Source organism: Haliaeetus albicilla, chromosome 13, assembly GCF_947461875.1.
Source record: "Haliaeetus albicilla chromosome 13, bHalAlb1.1, whole genome shotgun sequence".
NCBI classification, from domain to species: domain Eukaryota; kingdom Metazoa; phylum Chordata; class Aves; order Accipitriformes; family Accipitridae; genus Haliaeetus; species Haliaeetus albicilla.
In genome coordinates this window covers 34,801,769-34,825,845 of record NC_091495.1, presented here as the reverse complement: position 1 = coordinate 34,825,845, position 24,077 = coordinate 34,801,769, and the positions used below count along the sequence as shown (strand labels likewise).

Here is a 24,077-nt window from a genome sequence, read left to right as displayed (position 1 = left end):
ATTTCCTTAAATACCTTGCATCATAGAATATAACCTGTAGAGAGAAATTGAATATTTAGCACCTATTCTTATATAACTTATACCTTTCTCTGTGTGCATTTTTAGAAGAGGAAAGACATTTATGAACAAAGGTCTAGTGTATTTTGGGGACTGTCACAGCACAGTCATTGCGCTTGCATAAAGGATTAAAATTTAATGATAAATGAGAGAGGTAGAAATTTGCGGTGGGGAAGAAGGAATTCTGTTTTATGTATTTATCCTGTCTCATGTCCTTTTCCGTAGGATTTGCTTGAGGTCCGAGTTTTCATATGTAAATAGATTTGTCTTGTCTCCAGTGCTTTATGTGGTTACACAATGGGACTTTTTTCCTCTATGCCACTTATCACTAGCCAGTCATTCAGAAAGTCCTTTCTGTTTCTGTTGCAAATGTAGCACTGTTCTCTGCTTTCAATGTCACTTCTCACAGAGAATAAAAATCTTTTCTATGCTTTCAAATGCAGGTGTGTACAGACAGAATACGTCAATCAGTATTAGAGAAGCCAAGCATATCTCACTATTACTGCAGACATTAATTTGTAAGAGCGTCTGCTTAAAAGTGTGCCGACTATGGAAATTTACACTACAATTTCTTTTGCAAATTAGCAGGGAGTTTGTACAGATGCGTTTATTCTCCAGGAAGAGCGATCTCAATTCACCATGCCTGTTCTCTCATTCTCTGAATTAAATGCTTTCACTTGTAGGCAATGATTGTATTTTTGTTTCAACTTAACTGTGTGTGACCCAATGTGTAAGTCCTCACACGGAGCTTGTAGTAGATCTGAAGAGGTACAGGCTGCCTTATTTATTTATAAGTCTTAAATGCTTTACAGTCTGACAGCCAAGGATTCTGTCTGATGGATTTTCACGTTGCTGGCTTAGCAAGGCTGTTGCAGGGGGTAGCAGGGAATTGGAAGCATGCAACCTGGAGAATAAAAGTAGAGAACACAAACTTACTAAAAGATCAAGCCACCATGTTCACAATGGGTTCCTCAGATAAAATCTTGTATTTTCACAAAATTGTATTGCTTGAATAAATGGTCACAGTTGAAAAGCAGCTGGGCATCCAACAGCCACTGCAAGCAGTAAGAGCTGACAGGTCTCCTAATTTAGGAAAGGAGGCTTAGCTTTAGTGTCTCAGAGCCTGGATCTCACTCTGCCAGTGAGAACATCTGTCAAGAGTACCCATCCACCCTGAGGGCTGAAGGACCAGATGACTTCTGAGTTCACTTCTAGCCCCATCTGATTCTGTAAAAAAATAAATAAATAAAATTCTTCCCATCAGCAGTGGCAGGGGCAGCTGTCAGCTCAGACAGGACAAAGAGCTGAGCCCTCGGGAGCAGCTGCTGGGAGTTTAGAGGAGCCAGCACTTTCCCATATAATGCCATGAAATGGCAGATGGCACCTTCCACCCCACCGTTACAGCGAGGAAGGATCTGCACGTGAGGGGTTCCTCTTCTGCCGTCCTCTAGCAGAACGTGTTGTAGAGGATTAAAAACACCTTGCTGAACTTTCTGTCAAAGCGCTCCTGCAGCTGAATTAGATTAGCATCACCAGGCTGGCGTTTTTTTAAATGAAAGCAGATGACTAACAGTGAGGGAAGGGAGACATGATCTGTACATGTTTCTGATGCTGTTTTATCAAGTATGTGACTTTTTTTTTTTTTTTGACATTGATACAATCTGTCCCGTTGCACAATAGTCAAAACTATTGTGGGGATAAGGTGCCTTTCTCCCAGGTGGCCTTTTCTTTCAGCGCAGGGCCTTTATATGGTCAGAAGCTGCACAATCTCATACGTAGATAAGGCACAAAATGCATGGGCTGTAAGAATAGGATTGACCTTCCCTCTCTCCCCATCTACACACACACACGCATCATTTAGATAAATTGAACAATTCAATTGAGCAGGAAAGTTTTTAAGGAAAAATCCACTTAAAATGAAAGAAGGATAAAATAAAGTTGGAAAAGACGTGAGTTTTAATACAAACTAAGTCTTGTCATGTGGTTATGTAAAGAAACAAATAGCTACCATTGTGTTCATGGACAGCAAAGTTAATTTGCTTTTCCAAAGGAAAGGTTTTGAATAATCTGTCCTCCCTTGCTGAAAAAATTCACTAATCAGCACTGTCTTATTTTCATTTTGCTCTCTCCCAGGATGGAATGAGTAAGAGATGAATTGTGTTTTCCTTGCTGTGCAACCCACTTGCCATTTCCACACTATTAAGTAGGAGAAATGTCCTCAAAGGGAAACAGAGATTCCTGTTGTTTAAAAAATTGATAAGCAGTATGCTCAAAGTGATGCATTCACTTTTGCTCCCTGTCCTGCAAAGTCCAAGCCATTTTTTCTGGTGCTGGTATGTGGCACTTTATTATGCAGTGGATGCTCTCGATGGAGAATGTTTTCTTCCTAGTTATTATTGCACTTTTCTTAGCTTTTGATTTCTGGTGATCAAAAGAACGCTGTAGTCCTATTGAGAGAAAGAGATGCTATCTCTGCTGTAGCCAACCCATGATACATCAGTGGCTTTGAAGGTTAGAACCAAAGCTTTATACTGGAAGTGAAGTGAGACCAAAGAAGGGATCAAAGTTTAGGAGTGATGCATGTATGACAGCATCGGATGCGCTACAGCATGTGTGGCAGGGAATCACTATAAAGGTAACATCCACAGACGCTTACAGAGTGAATTAGCAGTTCTGAGAAGAGAGTGCAAGGTGAGTAGAAGCACTTCTGTGTTATTGAGACTTTGTTTTCTTGTTTAAGTTTGTGCAGTGTTTGTGGATTCATTTACTGAAAAGATATCAATGGTTTGTAATGTTTTTTAAAAAAACAATTTTTATGCAAGACTTACCTGTGCTTTTTTACCTCAAAGCCTCAAACTGTCAAATAAGATACCTTAATTTTCCTTTGAGACAGCTGAAAGTAAGATCAGTTAATGTGCCAACTCCCTCCCCTCCAAGTTTTTTAACTAATTTCAGATTTATTCTGGTACACAGCAGCTGGAATAACTTAAAATTCACAATAAGGGATTCACAGTTTGCTGTATATACTTCTAAAAGTCTTCAGATATGTATGTTATAGAACTGTATGCCAGCAAGGGCCAGAATTAAAGCTTCCCGTAACATAATGAAGACTTTAAACGTGTCACCTTCTATATTCACACTCTCTGGGTCCTGGCACGTGTTTCAACATCTGACATTCATGGTGTTGACCAACTCCCAACAACCTGCAGCTGAGAGGACTTAATACTTTTCATCTTTTTAAGCAGACATGAACAAATTAATCCTCCCCCAAATCCTGTAATGGTGGAGGTACAACCATTTTATAGAGCCACATATATGACTTGCTCAAGGTCACAGCACTAGTCAGTCAGCCTTATAGCCAGGATTAGGATTCAGGTCTTAATTCAGGTCCCCACTCCTCTGCTCAAGTAGCTATGGCAGGCAATTCTGTGCAGCTTATGGACAACAGTTCTTTTGCCTAAAAATGTACTCAGAATTATGGTTAGAGAGTATAAGAAATTATGGGGGTCATCTGGATTTATTTCTGCAGCAGCCAGCACATGTACAAACTGTATGAGTTCACACTCTTACGCTACTATGTAAAGGAATTTAAACCACATTTTTACCCAGGAAAAAAACACCCCACAGTATCTATTATCCTAATGAATAGCAATTAAAACATCATTGCCAGTATTTTCTAGATGCTTTGCAGACCTGCCGTTTATCTAGACAAGGCTCAAAAGAGCTTTATAAATTTAGGGAAAAGATTTTACAAAGCTCCTCATGCTCAGATCTTCTTTCTAGCCACCTCAGTAATATAGTAAGCATTATTGGAAAGACTAAGAAGGTCAGAACAGCATTATAAGAGGCAGGAGAGAAAACAGGGAGTCCTGTTATGTGCAGCTTCCTGCAAATTCTAACTGCAGTAAACTGGGTTTCAAATCAATTCAGCAACAAAATTCCTATTGAATTTTAGCAGTGGAGGAATGCATTCACTATGTCTTTTGCCACAAGAATTTTCTCTGATCTCAGCGAGGCTACTCAGAATAATCCCAGTTTGCAGGACTGTTTACGTCTTGAAGAGATGCCATGCTAAAATAATTTGCATTTTATAGCTTTCATGGTGCATATATTGATGAATTGGCCTTGATATCAAGTCACCAAAACAAGTATTTTGTGACCTGTTTTTCACTAACTTCACGCTAACATTTCTCCAAACTGAAAATGAATGTTAATTTTCAAAGCTTGAATTTGTGACTTTACAAAACAAAAATTAATCAAAGAATATGTCTTTCTAGTGCTTTTAGTTCCTTCCAGTTTTGGAAACAATAGTGCTTTGCTTTTCAACTCCAGATGGCACTGTGGTGCTTAACACGACCCAGCTGGGGGAGAGCTGATGGATTGCAAAAGCATGCAAGCTCCTGAAAAACAATGGCTTTCTTGTTTTATGAGAAATCAGCTGCTAATAGTTTTCCAGTGCAGATGTCCTATTTTACTTTCAGTTCGGTGAAGACTGGGCTAACAAATGGTAGTTTATATGCCTGAGATATGACTTGTCGTGGAAGAAAGGACTCGCTTGTCTGTACTTGCACGAGGTCACAAGGGTAGTAGCCCTTGCCTCCACCAGCAAAACCTAATGCAACACACACTATTGCAGAATGAAGGGAAAAGCTCTGCTGTTGCACAGCTCTTCCTATGCACAGTGACTAATTCTATCTCTGTACAACTGGTAATTCTGCTTATAAAAATGTATTTTCAAGGATGAAGTGCAAACCACTTAAGTAATGAGGTTATCAGTAACTTTTCTAGGGAAACCCACAGACTTTACTGCTTGGAAGACATCCTTTGCCATTTCATGTTATCACTTCGACTATTAGAAAAATGTCTACAATAAATAATATTCTTCCTTCATATTCATCCTTTGAAAACTTAGGAGTGGGACGTTCATATATTTGCTTAATCATACACTCATACTCATCTATACTGCATCTTTTCTTACATGCTAATGTTTTTTTGAGATTCTACCCCTAGTTTTTATAGTCTTCTCAACTCCTATTTTTGTAGAAGTCTGCCTGACACCTACATTCTCTTTTAACCCTTCCTAGCTTATACTCTAATTCTCCAATTTTGTACAGAATAATTTCTAAATACTTGTTACCTGACCTATGGACCCAGTTAAAGTTCCCAGCTCCCACTATGCAATCACTAAACCATTGCTCAACCCAAGTCTGAATAACATCAGTGGTTCTTCTGTGCGTTTCATCCAACAGAATTCTGGAATTTGCTCCATATGCCATGATATCCCTTTTGATTCCAAGCAAAACTCGGAAGAGTTTATGTGGCTTCATTTGCAGGCTGTTATATTTTTAACCCAAGTAAATCCTTTCCCATAAGTTAATGAAGGAACTGAAGATATACAGAAAGGGCAGGCTATTTGTCATACATCTTCCAGCACAGATGACTGTTTCATTACAAATAGTTTATGAAGGAAGAGTTGCTCAAAAGACAAAAAGGAATATAAGTGAGAGAGAGATGACTGTTTTAAACAGTCAGGACCTTAAAATAGTCTCAGTTCTCTCTGAAGCCCCACATGGAACCCTTTTCCAAAGGCATAAAAAACGCACATACACCTGCCCCCCCCCCCAGCCCCTGGCCTTGGGCATCCTTAAGCTCCCCCTACATTTACACAATATTGGTGTATTTGTCATGTTAGTTCTGGTAAATGAGTAGCCATAAAACCACACAAGGCAGAATGTCCTACATTACTAGACAATAACAATGCTTCTGAAGACTGAAAACCTGTACAACACCTGTTTTCATTCCACAGCTCTGTAGCTCTTGATTTTCTTCTCCATCCTCAAAGTTGCATAAGGACAGTGGTGGCTCCTCGTAGCATTACAGAGTGCATAACTGATATGTTATTGGCATATATGACACAATAGATAAACATTTCTTCTTTTAGAATGTGTTCATGTCCATTCTAGGTCTTCTGAATAAAACTCACACAATGTCCTGAGATCAATTATTTTAAATTCAAAATAAACTTTAAGAAAACTGTCCCAAAGCAAAATTTATATATGTTATATTCATGGTTTTCCTGCTGACAAGGTAATATTTACATTACATGTAATGCAAAATCTTCCCCTTGCGATAGTCACATTTAAAGGTACTCCACTCAGCCTTTAGACTGAAACCAGTGACAGTGGTGACAGGAAGAAAATGAAAGCAGGCCAGACCAGCATCCCTGAAGCTTTTCTAAAAGATCTACTGCTCTTTCCCTGTGCACCTTCTCAACCTGCAGTCTCTGTTGCAATGCCGTGTGCTGGTCTTGTAGGAGGAAGATGAGCACTACTCAAAGAACCTTTGGCAACATACTGTTTTTAAAAAAGCTTTTGGGGGCGGATTATCTCCCCAAATCTAATTATGTAAAGCAACGCATGTTCTATGTACTGTGTTGCCAAGGCTGCTGCTCAGCCTGTGAGCAACTGCACACCTGCACTCAATTGTCTGGCCACTGATTCACACCAGTAGCAAGGTGGATCCCTCATATACTATGTGCTTGCTGGAGCAGTTGCAGTGTTAAAGAGTCTCATGTACTTAAAGAGGTTGCAATTTGTTTTTTTTCACCTTTGCTACATGCTCGTGTAAAGTGTAACACAAATGGCACATGAGTGGTGTCAGCCAGAATCAGCAACCATTTGTTTTTCTGACCCAAGTAACTTAACCGTGGCATGGGCAGTTAGTTGCATCAGACAAACATGTCTGATGTCTTCTGTGGTCATAAGCTAGACTTATTCTAAGCCTGTTTGGAATTGAAGATGTTGCAAAATGTTATTTGATGCATTTTGCAAAACATGGATAGGAGATGGCATCTGATGAAAATGAAAAATGGCAGTAGTACCTATAGATAGTAGAGCCTTCCAGAACTGAAGCAGGAGAATTAAACGTTGGATGGAATGTAAAGGAAACTGGTCTGCACAAAAGAAGTAGGTTCGTGTCCCAATTACTGTCTACAGAAACCAATTCTGCAAGTTTCTTTGTGGGCCATCTAGCCGTCTCTTTGCCTGCTGGGGAAAAAGGTACAGAACTTCTATAAATGTTTCATCACTAATTTAGGCCTAAACATCTGGTTGTGGGTTGTTTGTTTGGTTTTTTTTTAACAAGTACTACTGTATTGCTGAGCAGCCTCATACTTCACTTTTTGCTTCCACTAAACCTGCTGCCAGATGAGGGCTGGGTGTGGGGGATGTGGCTTAACATTAAATGCAGAAGAAGCGGTATCCCAAACAACTGTGTATGCTGGGGATCAGAGTCCTCCCACTCTCTTTTCAGCTTTCAGAATAAAGCAGTAGGATTTATGAGATCACATAAAATTTCAAGCTAGTTAGAACTATAGTTCCTAGAGATTACTCTAGAACTAGATATTTTATTGTTTTGGATTATTACATAAACATTCCAGAGCATTTTCCCACTGTAGTTTTACTCTGCAATACTTACCTTTTCTCTAATAAACTGTTTGCACATGTTCACTTCTCTCTTTGAAAATCTGTTTTTGCAGAAATATCAATTCTGGCTTTTACATTTTTTTTTAATATCTTCCTCTTAAGGGAACAATTCATCCTCCTCTTCCTGCCAAAACGCAGTGATTGGTAGCACTGCTGAATTTTTTCAGTGTACCTTTTTTGTTACAGCCATAGCTATGCAGCCAGATTTATAAAGCTTATTAGGATAGTGACACATTCATATTTTTTAATGGGAAAATAAACAAGCTAAGGCTGAAGTTTTATGGCTCACCACATTAAATAGCCAAACTTCTGAAGCTTCTCATTTTAACTCTTCCTAGAGCTGTCTATGCTCACCACTAATGCAAGTTTTTGTTATCTATCACCTTCTTTATCACTATGAAAATAGTGTCTTTGGAGCCTGCTGGCAGAGATCATTCTCAGAAAATGATCGTCATGTTGTTGGTATTTCTTCAGATCTGGGCTGACGTTTCAAACATCCCATCCCATTTTCTGGAACGAGCACACCACACCATTTTCCAAAATTAATCCAAAGACGATGGCCAACCAAGGGAGCAGTCGGTTCAAGTTCAATGTAACTGCAAAAGAAAACAGAACAAAATTATCACTTACCATTTAAGAAGATCATAGAAACCACGTGAGAATTCATATTAGTTTGTATGTATAAGAAATCACACAAATCTGTTAAAAGTCTGCATTCCAAAGCCATGCATAAAATTACCATGAAATTTTCATTTTCCAGAGACACAAAGAATTCTATTTTATGTTTCAATGATCCATGATGAGTTATCTAAAATTCTAACTGATGGATCTGATAGATATAATACAGCATATACAGAGATGATGGTGAGATAAGAGGTGCTTTTTCTTTTTTTAATGAAGTGCTTTGTTTCATTCACTTTCTATTGAAGTCTAAATAACAGTTTCAAGCTAGAGCTATTTCATATCTGCGATTAAAAAATGTAACAACAACAATAATAGTGACTTCTATAACAGCTGCATTCTCTCACACACACCCTGTACAAATAAAGTAGTAATAAAAAAAGCAAAAACATACCTCTAATTGCCTGAGAGTTTGATATCAAGACAAACACTTTTATAAACGCAAGGCACACAGGTGTGTAGTCATGTTCCCAAATAACAGCTGGAATTAGCAAAAGCTTTCCATAGCTGGACAACAGCAGTGCTTTGAGAAGTAAAATGAAGTCAGACTTTGTTTTCAGCATTTTAGGTCTCATCCACCATAAGGTAATAAAAATGCCAACCAAAAATGAAGTTTGTTCTAAGAGGAAATAAGAGGAGTTGGAAAGAGAGAATGAAGCGCCAAAATCAAGTCCTTTTTTGGATGAATTTCAGTGAAATGACATATCCCAAATGCAACTGAGTCACTGCTATTTAAAAGACAGACACAAATATGAACATGTCCTCTATCTCCTGTGTTCATTTTAATAGGCAAATATTACTATTACTTACTTAAACTAATTCAGTATCATGACATTCAGAATAATTCTATTACAGAATTCTATCTGTAGGATTGTCATACTTGTAATTTCTGACACAATACAGCACAGGAAGTTTAGCATAAGAACCTCTTTACCTTTCCTTTTTTAACAAAAGGAGAGGTTTTTTTCAGCTGTCTGTTAGCCTGTAAAACAAAATCAATACTTGTCTTCTTTGAAAAGGTCATCAGCAAGGAACTCTTTCCATCCAGCATGAGAAAGAACACTATGGTGAAAACATCATTGAGATATTAGACTTTTTTTGACACCTTGTTCCTGTGTAACACTGGAATTAATGCACATGTCAAAGCAACTCTCACGACAACTGTAATAGATGAATTACTACTGAAGAATGAGTTCCAATATTTTTACTGACACGTTATGAAAACCTACTTCGACCAACATTAGACAACAAATGACTTAAGTTAAACTCTGAATGTCTAAGGGAAATGATAGTTTTAGTCTGCGGGCTTGATTTAAACACTATCAACAGAAAATGTATGAGAATAAAAGTATTATCCAAAATAAAACAAAACCCCTCCTTTGCCTTCAAATGTATTCACTCGTTACCAGTAATGACACTGCTCTGTATTTTTGTGTATTCATTAAAAAAATACAAACCAACAGATACAGCTTTTCCCAATTATTGTTTACTTCTGTAAGGATCATCCTTAATGTTGTATCGCCTTAATGAATAATAAACCTTGAAATCAACATAAAATATGGAATAAGGCTGAGCTCCACATTGGTCTTCAAACTATGTAAATGGATTCAGACAAAGATTTCTGAATACTGCCACTTTTCAATATTTTGATATCTAATGCTGATCATATCGGTCTGAACTGTACTCAGGATCAAAATATGCATTTGCATTAAATGAAGGCAAACTAGAGAGTATGTGTATAATCGTTTAACCATACTGAGTTGGACATGACATCCATTCTGTATTAATTTTTGGAATATGGGGTTGCTGAAAGACTCATAAAGTTATTCAATGCTTAAAGAGTAGATAGTGACATGAACTAATCATCTATCTTACCTAAAGAAGCTATACCAAACATTCTATAAAAATCCCATTCCTTGGCATATCTGATTAAGTCATCAGGATCTATATTTTGGCTTGAATCCTGTAGTTGCAACCACCTGAGATAAGCTTCACAGAGCAAACAAAATATGCAGAGCTTCCCATGAATCTGGTAAATGAAAGAATAATAAAAGCATTAGTATTAAATCAGCATAAATTAAAGCATTAGTATGAAATTGGTATTTAAAATACATTTCAACATCTCTACACAAATGACCTCTGTAGGTTTATTATTTTTGTTTAGAAATATAAGCAAATTGCTTCTGTTCAGCCACTAGATTAGCACATCATGCTTTTAACGTCAATCAACATGATAGGCAAATTAGAGGGTATAGAAAACTGCATGAACAGTTCCATACAGAAGAAGGTATATAAATGTGGTTTCTAAAGCCTGCTCTATACTTTTTTAAAATTGGGAATGCTGTTTCAGTTAGGAATATAAAAACAAAATTGTGCCGTAGCTAGTAGAATTATACTATCAAAAATTTCAGTTTAAGGGCAACTACTCCATTCAATGAACTAGTTTAAATAGCCTTGTTTCTCTTTTTCCCTGGGACAATCTCCATTAGAAGAAACTGGTAGTGTAGTTATACCAAAAATAGTTCAGATGAGGGTAAGGTACCAAAAATAAATGGAGCAATACAGCCAAACAAAACTTAAAAACTGCAAAAATGAGGTCGTGAGGGCCCATAGTTAGCATATTTCCACATTAAACAGCCTATAAGCCAGTGTGTATGTGGGGTGAATTCTGATTTTATACAGATTTAAATGAACCAGTGCAATTTCTGTGTGTGGATTCTACTTTTGCCATTAGTAACTAGTTATGCCAACTGCACGTACATGCACAGGCTAAGCCAGTTTAAAATTCAACTCAATTTATTTGAATAGATGAAATTTCCACAGATGGAATAGTTCTTCCTGAAGCTTCATGGAAAACATCATTACCAGTCTCCAGAAGCATGGAATTAATTAAAAATCCTTTAGTCAGATTTATGCTTGAAAGATGAGGCGAGTATGTTTATCTACGTTGCTGAACACTGGACTGGCTAAGAAGTATCAACATGAACACAGCATATGCTTATGCTTGCCTAGTTTGCTCTAGATTAGCTTCCCTCTCCTGGGAAATCAATCCATAAAGTAAAAAGATGGAATTCTGTCAGAAAAGATACAACTCTACACTCCAGCCTGGCCAGCACAACTAAATTGACCACGTTACTCTGCATCAACAACGCTTCATGTGAAAGCCATTATCTTTTGCTATAGTTTTGAGCGCATGGTTAATTACTCAGGAAGAAACTCATGAGAAATTAGTACAGTTTTAATTGGCATAGCGTTGTCAATATGGTATGTTATACTACCACAGCTCATTTCAGAAAGAATTGTTTCCAACAAAAACTTAATTTGGAAATTAATTTGAAATTAGATCTTTCTCTTCCAATGTAGTTTAGCACATCATCCTTTTAACATCAATTAACATGACAGGCAAATTAGAAGGTGTAGAAAACTGCATGAACAGTTCCACACAGATCCTTCTCTCCTCTTTAACGTGTTAGATGACTGCTGTATTTGCTGATATTGTGGCATCACTACTGTGGAGACAGTAACTTTCTTAGTAACAGCTGTAGTTTTAGATTTCATGTGTTCTGTTCATGATATAACTGGTTCAGCTTGCTGGAACCTGTGGAAGAGCAGGAGAAGAACAGTCTCCAAAATTTTACAACTGTTACAATCAACTTGCCAAATCTAAACATATCTTTAACCAAAAAAAGTCACAGGGTGGAGGCATAGCAACTTACATTTATCTTTGTATTGAAAAGAATGTGCCTGTATGCTTGTGCTTTACATAAAATAGCATTAATCAAGATGATAACAGGATCATACTCAATGTATTTGTCCACAGGTTTCTGGCAGGATTTCTGAAAGTCACAAAATAACAAAAATTAGAGGAAAAAAAAGCAAGAGTTTATTAAATGTTCCTCTAATCTTAGCACAACTGCATAAATCCAAACCAGCTATTAAATTCTTACTAGTCTTTCCTTAATGTAATCTTCATTTTCAATAGGTTTTCAATCCATCCAGAAAAACTGCTTCCCCTCCCTTGACACTACAGTTGACACACAGACTTCCCTTGTAAAGCATAAAGATACATTATTGATTTTTACAGGCTTCAGATTAACACAGATAATAAACTATGCAAGGATGTAGTTATCATTTTGTGCACTGCAGATGCAAAAAAGCAAACTACCTTTGCAAGACTCAAGAAATGCACCAGTATCTTGTTAAAGGTTAACTGATCATGGCTCATCTACTGGGTATTTTAGGGTTTTTCTGGTATTTTTTGGAAAGAAAATTAATTTCTTCTATCATTTCCTTCTTTTCAGAGATGCTTTATCCTCATATTCTACCTTTTTCTTCCTTTCAAGAAGACAGTAAATGTTTTTTGCTCTTGCATTGTTCTTCTGTACTGGTAAACTGTCCAGGTGTTTGAACTGATTTTCCATTATTGACCAAACACCAATATATACAGGATACTGGTAATGTAGTTTTCACGCACAGATATAGCCAGAGTCAGAAGTTACTACTAAACAGTGGTAAGACACTAGACCATCACTTCTCCAATACATCTACTGGTTCTTGCTGTGCCTACTAGAGAGGTTATTTCACCCTGACCACTGGGAACTGCGTGTCATCAACCCCCTTCAGATTTATTGACTTACCTGCATGGGTGACCACTCCTTGACTGGAGAAATGAGAAGGGCTAAAAAAAGGCTATTATACTAGCTGTGAACAGGATGGTTAAATAACAGTCTTACAAAGGCTCACCTATCAGACCTGAGGGGGAAATAACTTCTAGCAGAGAGCTGAGGAGCAGCAGCAGTTGATGACAGCAACCACTTCAGCTCAAACAAACGCACTTATAGGAGGGTGCTTGCTTGCAGGTCAGCTTTCTCTTGCTGCCGATCCTCCAGTTCAGCTACTTGTTTCCTCCAACCTGTCCTCAGCTAATCCTGCTCCCCTGGGCCTTCACATTAGCTGCCATGCTCAGAGCAGAACAGTCATAGAAACAATCTCTATTTCCATTTTAATGAGTGCATGGCTGTGCACTGCCAGAAGAGAAATCTATGCACACAGCTTTCTGAAATGCTGCAATAGTCAAAAATGCAGAATTAGACACCACACACCTACAGACAAACTCCCAGGAAAGAACAAAAATTTTTTTTCAATTTTATAGGGATTCCTTGTGTCCAAAGTTAAAAGGCCTTGTTATTTACCAGAATTATTATTGGAGAATTTGAGAATGCAAAATTTAACTAGCAAATTGTCTCAAAAGTCCAACATCCGTATCAAGAAAAACATCCAAACAAATGCATAAATTGAATAGAGTGTCTATGGACTGTCACTGGCACTAATCAGTGTTTCTTGGTCCAACTCAAGAAAAAGCCCAACAAACTCATTTGGATTAGAAAAGAAAATACTGTGTATGACAGTACACAAGCTAGAGGTAATGAATGCAAAAATTGACTCAATTAACCAACAGTTTGATAGGTCTAAAATTAAAGTAAGCGAGATGGAAGAAAGGACATAATTAAAAGAAGACCACAGCTACAGGATTTAATAGCGTGAAAAAGAAATTGCAACTATAATTAAAGGCAGTGTCTTGCTTCATTTCTTTCTACCGTGAAATCATGAACAGATATTCTTATAGGTGGTAATTTACATATGTCAAATCTCTGGGTTGATGTAGCACAGGAAAACTTTTTTGTTTTTAATAGGCTTATTCACACAAGCACTGGACAAGCACATACAAAAGATTACTCTTGAAAACAATGGGTGTCATAAAGATTTGATGAAGGATATCCTACATACCCCAGGATTTATTATGCTCTCAAATTTCCCTACAACAGAACATTTTTTGACCAGGGTCAAAAATCTTTCTAAGAAGAGTAAAGAATGATCTTTTCAAATGGAGGGTCCCAACCAAACACCGATCAAAAAACTTGCAGTTAAGAGGTACTGAAAAATTTTCACTGACAGCTGACATGAATTTTAGACAATTAAAATATATCAGACCAACCCTCCAGGCAAAACCAATGATACAGAAATTCTACTGCAGGAATGTAAGGAGACTGCTACCAATGAATACACATATAGTGGTGTTATCCATAAGAATGGGTCTTCTGCTCCACAGCTTCTGGCAGCTACAACCAAATCTTCTGCAGATGTTTTTACATACGCACACCCCCACACCCCTGCCTGTCTTCTAGAGCTAGACAAGAGCCCTATTCTTAATATATTTTATTTCTATTTGAGTCTCAACCGTGTGAAGGAAAAGTCTTCTGTGCTTACCCAGCCAGTGACCTAGCCAGCGTGAGTTAACTCAGTGACTTGTGACACCGGCAAACCACCTTACTGCAAAAGACTTGCATGTGCACTGCCTATATAGACTAACTGGACAAAATGAAGATGACACTTGCTATACCATGAGAACATTACAGAATTAATAGACCCTCTAAGATGAAATTTTCTCCGTATCTGGCTTTTTTGTTATTTTTTCCAGCTGTACTGCTAAAACATCTGACACTAGCCTTAAATGCCTAGGAAGGAAACCTGTGACTAGAGCCTGACTTCAGCAAAATCAATGCAAACAAGGGTTAATGCAGTTTAATCACACATAGGGTTAACCAGATGGCTTTATCTAGTTGAAGTGATATAACTGTACGGACATCAATAATCACTAACACTTTCAGAGAAGATCAGTATGAGCAGCTCAGCTATTACAGAGAACTGCTTACACGCTTCCTTTTAAGATTTTAGTCAGGCAGTTTAGAGTGAGCTACAAAACTGGTGCTCAGGTCTCATTACCAACTGCAGTTCTGCACAGCAGTAGTCAATGGCCTGTTCAGTATGACTGAAGGCGGCACATCTTTAACAAAACCAAGCTTTTTCAATCTTCTTTGGGCTTTCTCGAAGAAATGCCTCAGTTACCATAACCAGTTCTAAAATGACAGAAAGAAGTAACTGGATTTCTCTCTGTTTTTAACTAGCTTTTAATTTCTTCCTTAAATATGTAATTGACATCAGAAACAGGAAATAACTGGCATCTTTCCATGAAAAAACAGACATTACTTTGATTAAAAGGTACTTTCAGATTATGTTGCAGAAGAGAAAGGTCAAGCTTGACACCATAAATTCTATTTACATATCTTCTTCCAAATTGGTAAATTTAAGGAAAATTATGAATGTTTGATACTGACACACAGAATTCCAATAGATACTGTGCTCCCCTAAAAAAGGGTGTTCAATCTATTTCAATATTCTAATGAATTTAAATGGTGTTAGTTTAGGAATTGTTTGACTAATCAAATATTTAGGAACATTTGACTATGCTTGTCTGTTGTTTCAAAAAAAAACCCCCAAAACTTCCACTTTCATAACTTTGAAATTTGCTTAGTTATTTTAAAAAAATATATTTTCAAAAAATGAGCAAAGGCAGCTCTAAGAAAAAAAAGAAATCTTCAAAAGCTAGTACAACCATGTTCTTTGTAGTGTAGTGTATCAGATTCTTTCTGATCAAAGCAATCCAAAACCGTTAAGGAAAGTAACATCTGTTTTAACATCTTGGTTGTGTTAAATAAGACAAAAGAAATACTGAAATGTTAATTCAGACTGCATGTTTATCAGCCTTTTATAAACACTACCCAAAAGACATACATCTTCTTTGTTCATGCAGTTCACAAACATATGCCAAATAAAATACAGTGTATAAATATTTGAGGAAATACCTACTGTCACTGAAGGGCAAAGTTCCTAAAGTATATGAACATGACTTTTTTAGAGTGCTCTCTCCAACATTAAAACATAACTGAATTTTTAAGTAAAAGTATTTTGGGATGTGGGTGGTAGAAGGGGGAAATGTTCTTGAAGAGGAAGCCATAGGACACAGCAGAAAATGAAAATACAAAGTGAATTACCAAGCTTCATCCTGAACTAAAAATACCATGAAAACCACATCAGGAATATGTTTGCAAATCTCTGGTCATTAGAAACACCACTAAAACAGCCTCATTTTAGTATTCCTTTCCCCAGGGTTTGGAGTTTAGCAAAATTAAGCTACAGTCTTTTGCTGGACTACATGTACAGCAAATTTTAACAACATTTACATAGCTTCAACATGCACATAGGTCCACTTACATAGGTTCATAGGGCAAACTAACACAGACCCATCATTTTCCGAGAATGCCCTTAATCCCAGTTGCACCCTTAAGCAATAAAACGTAATTAGCTGTGCTGCTTTCAGGAATGGGTTCTTTATTAGGGATGTGGCTAAGTGTCATAATAAGCTGAAAAACAAAACAGCCCAGTTTCAGATGCATTCCATTTCAGAAAACTGAAATTTAAAATATTGTTTTATAATTTTTCCTGTATGATACATTTCCAGTAGTGAGTTGGTCTGCAGATCTGAGTTATGTAAATAAGAACAATAACATACTTTGTTTTCCAGGATGATCTTTGTACTCTTGACAGATTCTTTACCTTGCCACATAAATGCTTCACATTCAAAGCATTTACACTCTCTCTGCCTTGCTGCAATAAAAGAGCTTTTCAATTATTTTTTAATTGCAGAAAAGATAAATGAAGTGTGCACTGCTCAGGCAATTTGGCTTCCTTATTACAAAACACAAGGGGGATCCTGACTGAGCTCTACATATTGTAATGAATAATTTCTTTCCCTTTGTTAGGGTTTGGAATGATTAACATCTTTAAAACTTTATTTTTAAACACAAAACCATATATGAAATTTAAAACCAAATAAAAAAAACCCTACATGTTTTTCGTTCTATTTTTTAATAAGTCAAGTTTGCTAATTTTCTTTTATATTCATTGCAGTTTGACTGCAGAATTTATTCCAGGTTAGCCAAATGTGGTTTTTTTTCCCCTATAGCATTAATGCTATAGTGGCAATGCTATCTGAACGGTATTTTTTGTTACTGTTGTCAATGGTTGGTTCGTAATATATTCAGTGAAGATCTGCTGTATTATTTACAGATCATTTACGTTTTAAGGATCTCAAAATAATTAACAAAAATCACTATAAAGAACCACCTAGGCTTACTTTCACCATTGCTTCTGGTTCGGAATTGGGAAAACATCAGTATGTTCACAGCATAGGACTAGAACCAGCCCCATGAGTTACAAAGTGACCACCAGAAGTCACCTTCATTGGAGGCAATCCTAACATGCCTGCACACCCCCCCACACCTCCCGCCACCCCCCCAGTTATCATGCTGAACAAAAAGCACACTGAACAGGTCTCCCTGAGGAGGTGAGTTTCCTCAGAGTTTTATTATCCATTTTGAGTAGCTTTAAGTTCTTTTTAAGGAGCAATAGTCCACCTGTCTCTCATAAAGGCACTTCCACAGCAGAATATACGCAGGATGAGAAAAAGGTTCATTCACTAAATGCAAATCTCAAGCAAGAAGGAATGCGCAATACCAGAGGTCTGGGCTAGGCTTCTGCTGAAAGTGGCCTTCATTAAACAAAGCAGATGAAAAAAAAGTTACAGAACTTGAAGAATTTGTGGCAGTTAGCCACCTTGCAGAGCTCTTAACAAAAGACATGACCTTTCCATCCCGAGTTTTATGGTACTGTGTGGACTTCTACGTTTGACAGAAGAAGCTATCTTTAGGTTCTGCAGTATCCTTTGCAAATTTATTTCTAGAGTGGATAGTAACGCTTGTGAGGTCTTTAATGTTTGCCCACATTAAAATTACAATATGGAGCTCAAAGACACTTTTAATTATCTTAAGAGCAGTAACAAATGCTGCAGGAACTAAACTGAAGCAGCACCATGAATATTAGGCTGAATTTCCAAAACTGTACTCTAATATTGTGGGCTGGAAACAGATGTTCCCTAATGGAACCTTTTAGTATTTGCCTCTGGAAAAAATCCATTCTTCTCTTCAACAGATTAATAAGAGAATACAGACACATGGTATTTTGCTTAGGCATTCAAATTTAAATCTTCAACCTGAAAATCATGCCCAGATCAGGTTAAACACATCCTAAAAATAAATGTACAAATAGACAGACTGTTGGGAGAACTTAGATTCTTCAACCTCAAGATGATGTTCTGAAAGGTGTTGAATGACAGTAACATCCCAAGAATGGCAAAGACCTTTTAGATGCAGATTTATTAATTTATCAAGGATAAGTTTAAACTAGGATTAGGGCAGGTCTGTAGGTCCGTATAAAACAGTGACGATCTTGGCAATGTTCTGCTTGTTCCTAATTTTCTGGGGCCCTTTATATTACACATCACGTGGAACAAATGTTGGGTTGTTGGGGGGGGGTTTCCTTAATGTGTCAGTATTTTCATGTACTACTTGAAAATGGCAATGAAACACAATTATCCCAAAGCTTTTTAACAAAAGAATTATCTAGACAATGTCCATTGGCCTCACTTCAAGTATCACTATACAATCTTTCTATGTACTTTTCACTTTTTCTCTCTTAAGCTACAATGGAGTAGCAGTACTCAATGCTCTAATTCCACAAAGATAGATTAAAACTGTTCTCAGGCTGGGTGATCACACCTTCTAATCTCACCTCAGACTTCCAATTTTTCTTAAATAACTTCAGCTTTTCCTAAGTTTTTAGAGGCCTACACTGTTAAGTTTTATAAATACCTGGTATAAATGATGTTTCACACTGGTAAGTGGGACCTTTGTGTTTTCTGAAGTGGAGAAGACTTTAAAGCTATCATTATTTTCAGGTCAAGATGATTCATAACACTGACTAACTCATTGTAACACTGCTCGTGAAAGTTTGTGAAGGGTATCAAAGGACATTCTGTACTTAACCGTTTTTTTGTTGCCAGTAGCACGATGCTGACCAACTTTTCAGGTCTCTGGCAGGAACACAGCATTGCCTGCATGGAGTAGAATGCCTGCACAGGTTTAGTGCAGTCACAAAACTATCCTTGCAAATGAAAAGGAAAAAGTAAACCAAGAATTGCCCTATTAGAAACCATGAGGTCTTGGTAGCTGGAGACAACAGCAGTGCTTTCCTGCAATATGCAGATAAAGCTGAATTCAGATAGTTCAATTGAAGAAATCTTTTGATTTGGCAATCTTCTAACATTCTCATCTCCACTTTATAAACCATGAGCTAACATGTTTTTTACTGATGTGCTTCGTATTGCCTGTTCCTCCTGTGGACCACTCCTACTCTCAGCACTTCCTGGGTGGCCAGAAATGGAGAGAAAGGCTTAGAGATGATATGACATGCACCACATAAGAGCAACTAGGACTAAGACTGAAACTGAACCCTGGTAACCCACAATACAGACAGAGGAAACAGCCTGGTAGGAGTAAGTGAAAAATGGTACCGATCTGGACCTGCATGAAGAAAGGTGGACAGAATTCCAATTTGCTAGGAACATGTGATTCTTTGCTCTTTCTTTTACTCTGTTCTTTACTGTTTTGGTAAGAGTTTGGCGTTTGTGATGAACACAGCAACTGGGACTTCAGTCTTTGATTCTACGTGGGATGGCACAGCTCTGGAAGACCAGGATCTATGGTCCTCAAATGGTTAAATGCTAAGAGGACTGAGTGCCATCTACTGGCTCCCAGTTTGCCTTAGAGATTATCATAGCCAAATTAATAACCATAATTGATGACCTGGGTTTACAACATGCGCTAAATCTTATGTGATATGGCTGCAGGCATAAACTTTATACTTGTCCTTTTGAATCCAACTTGTCCTTGATTTCAAAGAAGAGTTCAAAGCTCCACATGAAAGAGCTCCAGGGAAAACCATTTACATTTTTATGATGTATCAATGATGAATTTTGACTACACTATTTGACTACCAATGATTTGATGTAGTCCATATCCACTACTAAACATGACACATTATACTAACACAATATGCAACTAAAAATCAATTTCTCCTTGCAGTGTGCATGTCTAAAGCCAGCAGAAATCAATCTCTATTACTTTGTCTTTTACCTAAGAAAACTGCTGATCTCTCCAATTTCTGGAATGTCTGCAGAGATTTTTGTGTACACTTTCAGCTGGTTTATGCTCTACAGCAACAAGCCATTTTAACTGACTGCTGGGCTGGGAACAGAGAAGGATGTGAATCAGCTTTTTCTACTATGATCAGTAATTTGTACGTATCTTGTTTTCACAGCCTCTTGTTGATAACAGAAGCTGAGATCTAACATGTACATCTTTCAGCCTGAGCTAACTGCCATTTCCCCAGATACAAACTGGCCACAGACCACTACGATCTGGTTGCCTATGATCTCTATTTTTGATCTAAGGAATGCTTGAATGACTCAAAGTTATAAACCCATAAAGGAATTCATCACAGGTTTCATACAGAGCTTTCTGGTCACCTGTTATGTTTATAGCTTCCTGGTTAGTAAATCAACCCACCTTCTATCAGCATTCTGAAAATGCCAAGGGCTACAAAACTAGGGGAAACAACCACAGAGGAAGTCTGAATGATACACAACTAATTCCCTACAAAATATTCAACAATTGCTTCAAGCACAAGGTTTCCCAAATTTATAAGAAGCATACAGGATATTGTGAATCAATCACATATAAAATCAAAGGCTTAGTCAAGATGTATTTGCAGATCCCTCCATTCCAAAGTTTTTTTTCCCCACCCTGAAATACAGGGTGCCAAGTGATCCATTTTTTGACACGCTATGAAAAAAAAAAAGTCAAAACTAGGTGACAAGGCTACATAAAGTGTATCAAAAACTGAAAACAGTGCTTTAGAAATAGTTGAAAACAGTGCTTTAAATGTTTTTTGCTGCAGCTGCAAAATCTCCAAGAAAACGCAGGAGACACTATTAGAGAATAAAGTTATTTTAACATTATGAAAACACCATGGAAAAAGAATGAACTCTGTGAGAGGCAGAGTGGGAGGGGAGAGCAGTAAACAATGTAGAACATGCTGGTACCATTTTGGAAAGTACAACCACTGCAGCTGGGTAAGTAATACAGCAGTCCTCGCACGTACATTGAATAATCATCAGTCAAAACCTGACATTTAGATCCAGCACTTTCCCAGCCGCGCTGAAGTTGTCTACCCACGCAGCCACGCTCAGATCTGCCTTTCAGGGAGTAAAAGCCAGGGAGCACAGCGACAGGCCCGCCGCAGGCCAACCGGGACAGCGCTACCACACAGGTACCCTCGAGGAACCGGAGGAAATGGCGCCCGGAAGCGCGGCGAAGGCAACACCCAGGGCCACACGCGCCGCGGGCCAAGGCGCGAGGCCGGCAGCGGGCGGAGCTTCCGCCGCGCGGGGCGTGCCGACGGGGCGGGGCCAGGCGGGCACGCCACCACGTTGCCGCCGCCTGCTGACGTCGCAGCCCCTCACTTACACCCCTTCCCTCCCTTCCGGCCTCCCTCGCCCACTGCCCGGCTCCCCCGTTCCCGCCGCCCCCACTCACGCAGATGGAGATGCGGAGCACGCCGCGCTGGTAGTCCCTGTACAGCTCGGCCGCTTCCCTGTTGCATTCGATGCAGCGGTAGGCGCCAAGCGCCGCCATGGCACGCCGGAGAACGCCCCGGCCTGTCAGCGCTTCAAACCGCCTCGCTTCAGCGTTGGGGAGGGGGTGGAGCCGCGTCGCGGTGCATTCCGGGAGTTGTAGTTTTCTGCCGCCAGCGCCATCGGCCAGGGGGCGCCGGAGCGGAACTCCATGTCCCAGGGGGCAGCGCGGCGGCGGCCTCCTCCCCGCCGGTCCCGTTGGGCCCCTGCTGTCCCCGGCCGAGGCGGAAGCGGTGCGCATGCGCCCTGGGAAGATGGCACCTGCCGGCGGCGCCGGGGCCGTGAGGGGACTATGGGTGCCGCTGGCCGTCCTGGCCCTGGCCCGGGCCGCGCTGGCCTTGACCGAGCAGTACCCGGCCTTGTCCCTTCTCCAGCAGGAGCTGCACCGGCAGCGCCAGGGCCCGGCGGGGGGCTGCGCCTCGGCGGGGGAGTGGGCAGAGCCGTACTCGGCCGAGTGCGGTGAGTCGGGGGGGGGGGGTGAGGAGGCCGTTAAACGAGGGGCTCCTCGGCACCGGGGAGCCCTGAGGCCCCGGGCGTGGTGGTGGTGGTGGTGGTGGGGAGCGCCGGGGCCGGCTCGGCCCCCCCTCTTTCCCTCTCCTCGCCCCGCCGGAGGGCGGCGGGGGCAGAAGAGGAAAGCGCGGCCGGGCCTCGCCTCCCTCTGAGGTGCCGAGGGGAGGGGAGGGAGACGAGGCCGGCCCGGCCCGGGGTCCCAGCGGCGGGAGGACGGGCGGCTGGGGCCGTACGCGTTGCTGCTGTTCAGCTGACTCATCCCGAGGCATCTTCTGCGAAAGCTGCACCCCCCGAGCAGCGTCGTGCCGCCGGGTAGCGCGGAGCAGAGGCTGCCGCTGTGGCAGTGAGCCGAGGCGAAGCGCTCGCCCCTCGAACGGGTAAACCGGAGGGCCTGCAGCGTCACCCGGGAGGATTCCTGTTGTCCCGCTCGCCAACCGGCCAAGTCTAGCTGCTGGACTCTGCCTGCTTTTTAATCCCTCCACTTAGTAGTACGCAGGCATGCCAACGGCTTGTGCTTGTATTATTGAGTTGAATGTGGCTTCATTAATTTTCAGCTACGGTTATGCGTGTTTTGCTGGTGAACTGGATGCTTTTCTTTATGAGTGCCAAGTTCAGGTAGCAGGCCTTCTGGTCTTTTTCAGGTTAATTGATGGCTTTTAATACAGGTACTGTTAAGACTATTCTTATGTTCTTAAATACCTGTTGCATCAGGATCATGTGGCTTAAGTGATCTGTTATGATCTTTGGTCATGAGCACAGTGTGAATGTGCCATACAAAAATGCCAGTCTGAATCATAACGTACATGTAGTACAGACGAAGAAAAAGGTTCTATCAATTCAATGCAATATAGGCACCCAGTTAGTTATATGAGAATAACCAATGATGTGTCAGGACTGCTTAGCAGTCTGCAGGGTTCCCCCTCACCCTCCTCCATAAATTCTGTGCTCATGTCAACAATTGCTGTGGTCCCTAAGGATATAGCTAGGATATGTAAAAATAGCTAGGATATATATATATATATATAGGATATATAAGGATATAGCTAGTGTAATCCACTCAAAATTACAAACTTTCTAGAAATACCTTGTTATGAGTTTACTACATCTGCTTTTTTCTCCCCCCTGTATGTGTGCTTTTGTCATCACAGCTTAAAGGTCTTTGGTTAGTTTTTATCTATATCAGATGTGTTAAGTACGTATTTTACATCAGCTGCTTTTTTTTTGTGTGTGGTGGCTACAGTAGTTGAGAGCCATAGTATGTAAAACACTAAATCAGATCATGAAAGTTATCTCAGCTGACCATTGCTCCAAATGGTTCAAGCTTAAGCACAAAACCAAAAAGACCTTCACCCAGTGTTGAGATAAAATCTGTATAACATACAAGTTAATAAATGGCAAAGCATTTGATTACATCTCTTCTGTTACTAGGACATGAATGATTGACTTGGGATACTCCTTCAGAGGTGTATTTGGAAGACTAGACTTTGATTTAATGGTGGATGTTGTTTTAAAGAGACCAGTATAACTGGGATTGATATAAGGAATTCTGCTTAAATCGTCAGGTACCTCAGGTGCTTTGTGTGCACTGACAATAAGGTAGTCCTTAATTACAGAACAACATACCCTGAAATAGCTGTGTACTAGTTCACTCCTTGCTGTTTAAATCCTGTGGCTAAATAAATTGCCAGTTGAAAAATTCCCTTAAGCTCTCAGTCTTTGTTTTAGTACAACTTTCCTAGAAACTGAGAATCTTTTTATCTCATATAGTTTCTCTTGTAGCCTACTGTAAGGTCCAGGTTAATTTCTCTGGTTGGTGTTTCTGCTTTTCATAAAGTTGTTAATGAGGCAGTGTGGTA

General features: G+C 39.6%; 2 protein-coding genes across 4 annotated transcripts in view; one reads left to right on the top strand and one right to left on the bottom strand.

Moving 5' to 3' along the window:
- Positions 1 to 5,379: 5,379 nt before the first annotated feature.
- On the bottom strand, positions 5,380 to 22,013 carry ARV1 (ARV1 homolog, fatty acid homeostasis modulator). Its single transcript, XM_069800786.1, has 5 exons — positions 21,614 to 22,013; positions 11,939 to 12,058; positions 10,098 to 10,251; positions 8,617 to 8,841; positions 5,380 to 8,137 (listed from the first exon to the last, which is right to left on the bottom strand). Exons 1-5 carry the CDS (start codon positions 21,950 to 21,952, stop codon positions 8,031 to 8,033), a joined length of 945 nt encoding a protein of 314 aa, XP_069656887.1. The 5' UTR covers positions 21,953 to 22,013; the 3' UTR covers positions 5,380 to 8,030.
- Positions 21,935 to 24,077, top strand: part of TTC13 (tetratricopeptide repeat domain 13) — a 42,079-nt gene continuing 39,936 nt past the window's right edge. For all 3 annotated transcript variants that reach the window (XR_011327547.1, XM_069800785.1, XM_069800784.1), the window contains exon 1: positions 21,935 to 22,170. Coding sequence is in view for 2 of the 3 variants with exons in the window: in XM_069800785.1 (XP_069656886.1) it covers positions 21,951 to 22,170 (220 nt within the window). In the remaining variant the exon portion in view is untranslated. The remainder of the gene's footprint in view (positions 22,171 to 24,077) is intronic.

What these genes read in the sequence shown, in the direction of transcription:
- ARV1 (XM_069800786.1), bottom strand. Translation starts at nt 21,952, where the DNA reads ATGCGCACCGCTTCCGCCTCGGCCGGGGACAGCAGGGGCCCAACGGGA. An exon ending in TGCTCCGCATCTCCATCTGC is followed by an intron (nt 12,059 to 21,613) that starts GTGAGTGGGGGC and finishes TGTGACTTTCAG; the next exon opens with AAATCCTGCCAGAAACCTGT. An exon ending in GTTTGGTATAGCTTCTTTAG is followed by an intron (nt 8,842 to 10,097) that starts GTAAGATAGATG and finishes ATTTCCTCTTAG; the next exon opens with AACAAACTTCATTTTTGGTT.